The sequence below is a fragment of the Phocoena phocoena genome, chromosome X, assembly GCF_963924675.1.
Source record: "Phocoena phocoena chromosome X, mPhoPho1.1, whole genome shotgun sequence".
Lineage (NCBI taxonomy): Eukaryota > Metazoa > Chordata > Mammalia > Artiodactyla > Phocoenidae > Phocoena > Phocoena phocoena.
This window is the reverse complement of record NC_089240.1, coordinates 18,577,776-18,589,088: the sequence shown is the minus strand read 5'-3', so window position 1 is coordinate 18,589,088 and position 11,313 is coordinate 18,577,776. Positions and strand designations below refer to the sequence as shown.

The 11,313-nt window shown below is 42.2% G+C and overlaps 1 protein-coding gene across 1 annotated transcript; it reads right to left on the bottom strand.

Annotated features, from left to right (window-relative positions):
• Positions 1 to 242: 242 nt before the first annotated feature.
• Positions 243 to 9,300, bottom strand: CBLL2 (Cbl proto-oncogene like 2). The gene is given in 8 exon segments (XM_065900125.1): positions 243 to 901; positions 904 to 1,079; positions 1,300 to 1,538; positions 1,540 to 1,587; positions 1,590 to 1,795; positions 1,798 to 1,870; positions 7,539 to 7,645; positions 9,216 to 9,300. Coding segments are annotated over 8 exon segments (1,593 nt in total).
• Between the last annotated feature and the right edge of the window lie 2,013 nt (positions 9,301 to 11,313).

Here is an 11,313-nt window from a genome sequence, read left to right as displayed (position 1 = left end):
AAAGGAACAAAGTTGTTAAAATACAGATATGCTCCACTGAGCCATTTATCCACTCTATAGTATAAAACTTGAAATAAATCCTAAAGCCAAGGTTTAAAATCATTTCAAAAGTCAAGATCCTAACTAAGTGTTTTGCTATCTCTGTAAGAGGTGCTTTTCCTTCCCAAAACACAGTTTAATTGAAAAGTTGACTATATTTAAGGTTTTTGTCCTCACCAGCTCTTCAGTTCCAAATACTATTATCAATGTGAATATGGTCTATATCTTGTCTGATCTGAGCAATGTGATCCAGAAAGTGGGGTTGGGGAAGGTGGACCCTGTGCTGGTGAAGGAGGTGAAAGTCCTTTCGACAGAGGTCACATACCAGGATTTGTTCCATCCCGTTGTATAAACGGAGGGCTCAGAATTTCTTGTTCTTCGGTGAACTGGGGTAAAGAGTTAGGATTATGACAGTCAGAAGGGAATTCACTTACAGGTGGACCACCATTATGAGACAGAGGAGATCCTGGCAGAGAAGGATTCGTATAAGGTGGCACCAGGGCAATAATACATCCAGGGGAAGAAGGTACTGGTGATGGATCAGAAGTCATGGGTGGAGGTGGCACTTGACTACAAACCAACTGAGGAGTACCTGAATCCTGGAGAGAATATGACATTGGATGGCTTACTGGTGGTGGAGTAGATGGGGGTAGTGCATGTGCCTCTGTAGGCATAATATAAGGGGGCAATACCAATGGCTGACTTTGATATTCAGGATGATGGTGAGCCGGTGCTGGGGCAGGAGGTGATAGCTCTTTGGCACCAGAATTTGAATCACCCTGAATAGGGGTGATTACTAAATTGCTGTTTTCCCTTGTTGAAATACTAACGACTTCCTGATGGAGCAAAGGAGGTGGGGTGGCGACAATTCTGCTGGAGGAGCATAAAGATCCTTGCGTGGCTGGTTACTGCGCTTGTGTGATACACACTGCACAGGAGATGGTGACATAATGCTGCGCAACTCTGGTGGAATATGGCTCATATGGTCCTGGTCTAGCAGCATTTCAGGGATTTCAGTTGTTGGTGAAGCAATACGAGGGTGAACTTTTTTTTTTTTTTTTTTTTTGCGGTACGCGGGCCTCTCACCGCCGCGGCTTCTTCCGCCGTGGAGCACAGGCTCCAGACGCGCAGGCTCAGCAGCCATGGCTCACGGGCCCAGCCGCCCCGCAGCACGTGGGATCCTCCCAGACTGGGGCACGAACCCGCGCCCCCTGAACCGGCAGGCGGACTCTCAACCACTGCGCCACCAGGGAAGCCCGAGGGTGAACTTTTTTAAGCGGAGCACAGTTAACAAGTTATTTAGCTCTCTTATGGTGGCAGTTGATACGAGCTTCTAACTCTCTTTGAGACAAATAAGTTTTCCTGCACTCTTGGCCAGCGCTACACATGAAGACAGAACCTCGTGTATGCTCCACAATTCGCAGCACAGGAATACTACAGCCTGGTCATATCTTACCTCCTTTTCTTTCATATAAATTAGCACAGTCATAGCAAAAAAGCATACTTGCACGGAATTATACGCCCATAGATTTTAATAGGCAAATCACAAATTTGTCACAGAAATGAACTGGTAAATCAAACTTTTCACCTATGATGTTTATCTTAAAGTCCTCCCAAACGCATTTAGGAAATGTTTTCTTTCTTCCCAATAGCTCACTCCCTTTACAGTCATACCGCCCTCCTGCATTACGTTCAAATTCTTTTTCACCAGCAGGCGGCCCATTCATAGTCCTTGGAATATGAGACACAGATTGCTTTTACTCACCTGCTTAGAAATGAGCTTTAAAGGAATTCGTCTTCGAACCTCAAGGCCACCGGATGATCCAGAGCTCTGAGCGCGTGGTGGCCCACAGTCAGCGTCAGCGGTATTCGTGTTTGGCTATTCGGCTAGGAAGGCACGCGGGCGCGGAAATCAGAGTCCGCATGCGCGGCACGAGCTTCCCCGAGCTTGCCCGAGATTCCCCGAGATTCCCCGAGCCCAGGAGGCGAGAGTTAGGTCAGATTAGATCAGATCCCAACCCCGGCTCTGTAGCTTTGACTTCCGAGCGGCTTCTTCTCCTTTTCCCTACCCGACCTCACTACTCGGGTGAGGGAGTCAGACATAGTTTGGACAAGGGGGAAAGAGCTTCACTGTTGAGGTTGCTAAGGCTGCTCTTTATGTGCCATGAAAGTGGCCTTTAACTGTGGAAAAAGAGACTGATGGGAATGGGGAAGGTGAGCGCAGCAGCCGCCAAAAGAATACGTTCCCAGCTTATTAGAGCGCTGCCTTCTGGGGCAGCTTTATTTTTATCCCACTGCATTTTTGTAACCTGCCTTAAATTGCTCAGGTGCGTGTGTGTGTGTACATATATGTATGTAGTCAGGCATACACACACCTCTAAGATTTCGTCATGATATAATGAATGTAAGATCAACTTTGGAGGAAGGGAGCACTGTATGTATCTTATCAAGGAAAAATCATGTAAAAAGTAGTGAACATGGTAATCTGACAGTGCTAGACATTTGCTGTTCATGCTTAGAGAATGATTTTGGGTATTTAAGCCAAATTTCCCCAGGTCTCACCTTCCCGCAAGTAGAAACTGGACCAGAAAAATAGCAACAAACGGTATTTACTTGGCTCCACCCCACCCATAACTGTGGCTCCTCTGCACCTGACGGCGGGGGGCGGGGTCTCTCCTGAATGTGTAGACATTCACCCTTTTGGCTATGTTGACTGTCAAGTCTCCCCAGAAAACACTAAACAAGAAACACTGATCAAAGTTTTTTGGACTTACTGCAACATAGGAGAATACTACCTTAACAGAGTCTAAATAGTGTCTCAGAAGAGGGATGGCAGGATATTAGGGGCTGAGCTGGGTGATTTTAGGGCAGGTCTTGCAAGGAGAATTACGCAGATTTTATAACATGACACCTAAAGACTGGCAGGCACAGGGAATTGAGAATATTGACATGAGTATTAATGGGCAATATGTTATTCTTGTTAAGTAAACTCTTTTTTTTAACACCTTTATGGGAGTATAATTGCTTTACAATGGTGTGTTAGTTTCTGCTTTATAACAAAGTGAATCTGTTATACATATACATATATTCCCATATCTCTTCCCTCTTGCATCTCCCTCCCTCCCACCCTCCCTACCCCACCCCTCTAGGTGGTCACAAAGCACCGAGCTGATCTCCCTGTGCTATGCGGCTGCTTCCCACTAGCTATCTATTTTACGTTTGGTAGTGTATATATGTCCATGCCACTCTCTCACTTTGTCACAGCTTACCCTTCCCCCTCCCCATATCCTCAAGTCCATTCTCTAGTAGGTCTGTGTCTTTATTCCCGTCTTACCCCTAGGTTCTTCATGACCTTTTTTTTCCCCCTTAGATTCCATATATATGTGTTAGCATACGGTATTTGTTTTTCTCTTTCTGACTTACTTCACTCTGTATGACAGACTCTAGGTCCATCCACAGCCATAAAAAGAAACAAAAGTAAACTCCTTTGGTTGGCTCACAATGTTATCTTTCAGGAAAAAGTACTTCCTGCAACAAGTAGGTAAGTTTGCTTATTCCCAGAAGTTTTTAACATAACAGAAAACTATCCCCAGTTCAATTATCGTTTTACATGGTGACAGGGAACTATGTTGGTTTCCTTTTCCCTGGCTTGTTGGGGTGTTGCTTCTTGGCTACACCAATGGTGAAAATACAACAATGCCCAGATACCCACCAAAGGTACCAGTGCTCACTAATGCCCAAAGTTAGTGCTGTGCCAGCAAGGAAACAAGGAAGCACTGAAGGCACTGTGTAGTCTTAAGAAGATAAATGGACTTCCTTGCCCTCTTTTCTTTCACTCTATTACATGGGCTACAAAGCACTTCAGATTAACACTTGCCAGTGTGTTAAAGAGATTTTCCTGAAATTGCTCTGTTAGTTTTTACTTGCTCTTAATTATTACTCCCCTAGTAAAAGGACAGAGGCAGTGCTAGCTCATGGTAGCTAGTTTAAATTTGAATATACGATGCCACTCACCTCTGACACTCTCCCCTAGTTCTGGAAATGTTTCAGTATTCCAGCAATGCTGTCTTCTCTTAGGATTCATTCACTCCCAGGAGGCAACTTCATTCCTCATGCAAATAAATTTCTTATGGGCCCATCTCCTGGAGTCTCCTAACCTGCCTAAACTCTAAAGACAACACGCTTTATTCTCTCAAACTAAGCCTCCCATTACATGTTGATTTAAATTTTAGGTAATTTGAAATTTTGTTGGCTTTTAAAAAAAGCAGTACATTTTAATAAGTCAAAGTGGTTCTTATTTACTAAGCCACGGATGTTCTGCCCCTGTTGTAAGCAATAAACCAAAATTCTAAGTAAAACCTAAAATTTAGAGCATGAAGGCATATGCAAATGTTCCTGTTTTACAATTACAATGACTTGTTTGCAGGCTCTTTAAGAAGGTTGTGTGTCGGGGTGTGGGTTAGTGGTATGCATATAATTCAAAAACAATAAATATAAAGGGGTAAAAGTCTGTCAAATAAAATATCCAAAACTTATTTTCCCTTCTTCCCTGGAACTAGTGTTCTTCTGTCTAAACTGTGACATTCTCATATGACAGAATGCTGTCCTTACACATAACCCTGGGTGAAAAAAAGCCAGCTCTCTTTCCTAGTTGGCTAAATTTACTTTTGTTGCTCATTAGGTCAACTTCAAAGTGATGAACGAAAGCAGCTCCTGGGTGGAGGTTGTCTAGGAGTTAACAGGACTCAAAAGCTGAGCTTAGAATTTATTTCTAAAATAATTTGAAGTTGACCTAATGAGCAACAACCCTCAGAAGTGGGTTCCGACAGCTCTGCTTGGAGTATTTGCTTGTTTATAGCTGAGAAGCCTGACCTGAATGCCCTTAATAAATATTTTTTGGTGAAATTGTTGATAAGATAAAGGGTATTGACCCTCCATTTATCCACATCAGATATGAGAAGCTAACTTTGCCACACTAGAAAAGCTGCCTTTACAAATTGATCCTTATTTAGTGCCCTTAGACAAAAAGTTAAATGGGCTTCCATTCAGCCACCTCCTTCAGGGCATAGAGACTCTGTCCTTCAATCTCATTGCTCTTAAAAGTCGCTAGACTTAAATTCGATTGACAAAAGAGAGATTCAGTGTCTGTCTGCCTGTAACAATGATTGGATATAAAGAGGTTTGAGTTTGGAGATTTAAGAGAAATTAGACCTTTTGAAATTGCTTGGATTCATGGAGTCTTGTTAGAATTCGGCTGCCTCAAAAAAATCTAAATGAGGGTGACAATGAAGAACTGTGGACTACACAATGAGGAAGTATCAACGTGCACAATTAATGCCAGGAAACAGGTTGAGACATATCCGCTTAAGCCACATGCCATCTGGCCCAGAAGCAGTCATTCTACCAGAATGACACCAAAGGTCAGCAGGGGCTCCTGGATTTCATTTCTCCTTTAAGGGAATCTGATCTGTCATTCCTCTGGCTCCTGTGGGCTTTAAGTTCACATAATCAACATATCACTGCCAGAGACTTAGTAAGAGCTGAGGCAATTTAAAGGTGAGTGGAGAATAATCATGTTCCCAAGCCAGATGCCTTCAGTTCTGCAAAGAAATAAAAAGTCCATCTCAGGTTCCAAAAAGTAAGGCAAACTGCCCTGTGTGAAAAAGACTTCGGCTCTCCTCCCATGTGTGCCGGTAGCTATATTTTATATCCTGGGAGGGCCAGCCATTTGCAAAAGTTTAGAGCAGTGTTTCTCAAAACGTGGTCCACAGACCCCTAGGGATTCCCAAGGCCCTTTCTGAGGGTCCTGGAGGTCAAAACTATTTCCATAAGAATACTAAGATGTTATCTGCTTTTCCACCGTTTGACATTTGTCATGATGATGCAAAAGCAATGGGGGATAAAACTGCTGGCTTCTTAGCACGAAATAAGGCAGTGGTATCAAACTATCCTAGTAGTCACTGTATTTTTTACTGCCACACAGTAAAGAGAAAATGCTAGTTTCACTTAAGAATGTATGTGATGAAGCTCTAAAAAATATTAACTTTATTAAATCTCAACCCTTGAGTACACATCTTTTTCATATTTTGTGTGACAAAATGGAAAGAAAGTACACCGGAGTACTTTGGGGGCATACCAAAGTACAGTGGCTATCTCAAGGAAAAGCATTTATGTCATCATCTGAGTTGGAAGGTAAACTATCGGCTTTTTTGTGTGGAACATTATTTTCATGTGAAAGAACAAGTGACAAACTATGACTATTCAAACTTGGGTATGTGGCAGACATTTTCTCAAAACTGAACAGACTTAGCCTGTCAATTCAAGAAAAACAACTGACAGTATTTGTTGCCAATTATAAAATTCAAGCTTTTGAATGAAAATTAGAATTTTGAAAATCTTGTATCTGCCACGATCCTGGCAGCTTCCCAGTACTAAAGACTTATCTGATGAGATCAGTGGTAATTAATAATGAATGTAATTTTTTGAAACTGTATAATGAAATGTGTCAACACTTGGAAGTTCTGCATAACTCAGTGAACCAATATTTTCCAAATGACCAATGGTTGATGTTACAAAATCATACATAATTAAAAGACCCATTTAAAATCAAGACAGGAGTAGATGTTAGTGTAACAGAGTATGAAAACTTCATGGCTCTTTCAGATTCCATATTGCAACTAACCTTTAAGAAACTACCATTTGTAGGGACTTCCCTGGTGGCACAGTAGTTAAGAATCCTCCTGCCAATGCAGGGGTCACGGGTTCGAGCCCTGGTCCAGGAAGATCCCACTTGCCGCGGAGCAACTAAGCCCGTGCGCCACAACTACTGAGCCTGCAAGCCACAACTACTGAAGCCCGCACACCTAGAGCCCGTGCTCCACAACAAGAGAAGCCACCGCACGCAATGAGAAGCCCGCGCACCACAATGAAGAGTAGCCCCCGCTCGCCACAACTAGAGAAAGCCCGCGCACAGCAACGAAGACCCAATGCAACCAAGATAAATAAATAAATTTATAAAAAGAAAAGAAACTACCATTTGTTGAGTTTGGTTTCATTTCAAAGAATATTCACAATTTTCTGAAAGGCTATTCTAATACTCCTCCCTTTTCCAACAATACATCTGTATGAACCTAGATTTTCTTCTTTAATTTCACCAAAACCAAATATCACAAAAATTGAACTCAGAAACAGATGTAAGAATACAGCTGCCTTCTATTAAACTGGATATTAAAGAGATTTGTAAAAATTTAAAACAATGCCACTCTTCTCAGTGACTTTTTTTCTTTTGGAAAATATATTTTTCATAAGAATGTATAATTTATATTAGTGTGTAATGGCTTATTATTTTTTTAATAAAATAATAAATATTTTAAGTTTCTCGATATTCCACATAAACAAAGGCTCTTTGAGGTCCTCAATAATATTTAAGAGGGGAAGGGAGTCCTGAGAGTAAAATGTTTAAGAACTGCTCCTCTAGGTGATCTTTAATGCTCTTTCACCTTTCCTCTGAGAGACACTGCCTTCTCCACATTCACTCCCCCAAACTCAGTCCCATCCAAATCAAATTGCCCAGAAGGTCCCAGAACTTCCTCACCTTCAAAATTAACTGACGGTGACAAGGAGAAGGGAAAGAATGATCAGGATCACTTAAACACCAAGCATTGTGCCATGCACCTAATATATGGTATCTCGTCTAATCCTCACAACAGCCCTGTGAGATAATAATGATGTTGTGACCAAATAATGGGGCAGCAGGGCACAGGGGAACCGATCTTATTGTTAGGGTCAGCAAAACCACATTTTCACTAAGAATCATCTATAGACCAAATAAATAAAAACATCTTACAAATACCACACTACTTATTTTCAAATACATGTGGGTGTTACTATACCCAAAATTCCACTGTAAAGCATCATCAAATGCACAAAAGCTTTGATCATCGTTTTTTTAAAAATTTCAATGAATCAGGACGTCAATGTGGGAGATAAAAAATTTTTTGACAATGAAAAGGAAACAAAGTGATCCTCGCCTTTGAAAAATATTGAGAATCACTGCATCGTAGCACTGTAACTACACTGAACCCACAGCAAAATCCCAACCTTCAGGACAATGCTAAGCCGTTTAGAGTGATATCCTCACCACTAAAAGACCGCTTTTGCCATCAAAGTATTTAAAACTCTAGACAGGGAAGTCAATACACACATATGAAAGGCCAGCTAACAGCCTGGTACCATACAGGGTTGGATGAGGGAAATGGACACGAAGTGCTATAAGAACTCTGGGGACGTAGAGAACTTCTGACCAAGATGATCTTGGATGAACTAAGACTAGATCTGCATCCTTAAAGATAGAATTTAAATGGGCATAGAAGACAGCGACTAGGGAACCACACGGACAAAGACAGATGTGGAAAGCAGATGTGTTCAAGGGCAATATGCTTGACTCAATCGAGGGCTCACATACGGAAGAGATGGGAGATACAGTTGGGAAGGGGCGTTTAGGACCAAATGTTGAAGGGTCTGGATGGAATACTGAGGCGTATAAACTTATCCCTCAAGGCAATTCAAAATCATCAAATAAAGATATAAAAGAAAGGGAACAGAGCATAGTGTAGGTCGGCAAACTGGGACAGGAGTCAGACAGTCCTATGAGGAAGCAATTCACAGTTCAGGACTGAGGTTGTTCAGGTCTGAGTGGGAAATAGAGACCAAAAGAAACAAGTATGTGGGAGACGCCGAAAGGCCAGAGTTTGGCAACTAACTTAATGGGACTAACTGGCAATGGAGAGGAGGGAAAGGGAAATAACTCCAAGTTTTCAAGCCCAAAAGACTATCACATGATCCAATTAGGAAGGAACCATTTGGCATGGACCACATCTGCTTCGTCAACATCCTCGTAAGTTTGGCCCTGGTCCACCAGAGGGTCTGAGGCCTATGTTTAGTGACATGGAGGAATTTTGTCTTGGTCTGAAAAGGTAATCAGAACAGTATCCTGAACTCACTACTGATCAATTCTTCAATCGTTTGGGAGATATCCTCCCCTCCCCACCCCATGACAGTTAAGACTTGAATTTTAAGGCTGCAGCTACCCACTCACTACCCCAGCCCACGTCCAGGCTGCTCCCCTCACTGAGCAATTCTGCTGGATTTTCCCTGGGTTTTTGGATCAGCAATACCTTTGGACTTGGCTTTGTTTTTTGAGGATGCTACCTTGGACTGGGGGCCTTGATTCTGTACTGACATCTGGGTTTTCTGATCCATGACTCAATTGTACTCCACAGCTGCGGGTAAGAGGCACCTGCCTTGACTTTCTCTGTTGCTCCCCCGGACTCTGTTTAACTCTACCTTTTCCCCATCGATTGGAGATCAAGGTCAACTGGGCTTTTTGCATAGCAGGAGGTCCAGTTCTGAAAAGTGCTTGGCAATAGTGAAAAGGAAAGGGATCGAAGAAATAACAAGAAGGAGAAAGACAAGAAAAAGCTAAAGATGAACATTTTCAGTCTGGAGAAGGGGAAGGAGGTTGGCCTGATGATGAGCTAATTGTCTTCAGGTACAGAAAGGGCTCTGTTGGAGAAAGGAAGCCTGGCTGTCCTCCCATCCAGCCAAGGGCAGACCAAGGGCTTAGTTACAGCGCAGGGGATTTACAGAAGATAAAAACATTTCTTGGACAAATACAGAAATGGGTTTCAGAGGGGTTTTGTGTAATTACCTTCGCAGGAGATGGCTAAGAATAGCATAGCTCCTCTGGCAGCCGGAAGGTGAAGAGGTGTTATGTGGACAAGCAGAAGGTGAACTTGGGGCTTTTCTTGCCACCCCTTCCATAACTCTCCCTCTTCCTTTACTGCAGGAATAGAAATTTCTGCACTCTGTCAGGCACCCTTGGAAGAGCTCTGAACATTTCTCCAGAGGAAAAGCACTTGGCCAATTCCTGATATTTTTAGCATAAAATCAGCAAGTAAAGCTGTTGCCCCAGTGGTCACCAGAGCACTGTAGTGGTGATAATTCCAAAAGCCATACAGGCAATTTCTGACTAAATGATATCAAAGGCAGACTAAAAATTGTTTCTTTAACTGAAGGGTTGCATGACTGGTTTTTAATTAGAATGGATTAATACAGTGTTCCCGTTTATAAAAACCAAAATTGAAAGGAAGGAATTGCAATGAGGTAATTAAAGTAAGGAAAATAGCCTCCAGATCCTCTCCCACCCACATATTATGCTTAAAAAGACAGAGAAAATTAAATAAAACTTTGTTATTCTTTATATACCTAGATAATCTCTGTATCTAATATCTCAAGGGTATTACATAGTTGTATAAGTTCCTAGTGTGTATATATGTTTGTGTGTATATATACATATGTGTATGTTTATTCATACGTGTATACATATTTTTGTACCTATATAATCATCATATAAACACATGCACAAATTGTTTTTTGTTTACAATAGTATATGACAATATATATAGGTACCACTTCTTTTCTATTTCCAGAAGGGCATTAACACAGGGCTTCTCAGATAAATTACCATTTCCCTTTCGACTGGCTTATTTGGCAAAATCAAGAAGTTTGTGTGCTAGTGCACAAGATGACCTACCTGATCCTCCACTGAAAAGATACGAAATGTTTCATTGAGTCTTCAATTCTAAGAAGCAATGGTAAGTAGCTGGTAAGCTTTCTCTTCCTTGTCACGGCAACATCCTGTGACCTATGTAACTGTAGGAAGGTGTTAAAGGGGGAAAAAAGACAGGAAGAAGGCTGTATGTGTTTCACCATTTATTGAATGCAAGGTTTTACCTTTTTATGTATGTAGCACCATGCCTACATATCAACTCCAGACCCATCAGTTTACCAAGTCCCGTCAGAACAATTCCGTCTCAAGAGCTCTCATATCTATCCCTACATCTCCATCCCATGCCACCAGCATGTCATATCTCCCTTCGATTACTGCAGTGGCCTCGTAACTGGTCCCCCAGGCTTCAGTCTTATCCCCCTCCGAGTGTTCTCCACACCATCACCAGCTTACTCTTCATGAACCAGAAATCTATTTGTGTCAATGGTTTGATTTAAATTGTTCAGTGGCTCCCAGACGCCTACAGGATCAAGTCCAGACTCACAGCATAGTCCTTCAAGGCCTTTCTCCACCTGGCCTCTGCCAAACTATCTTGCCTAACACCAACCCCTCCTCAGCCACTCTTCAAGCTCCAGCTCTAATAAGCCATTTCCAGCCCCTCCCAACAGGTTTTTTCCCCCTCATCTTGTTTTCCAGAAGCCTGG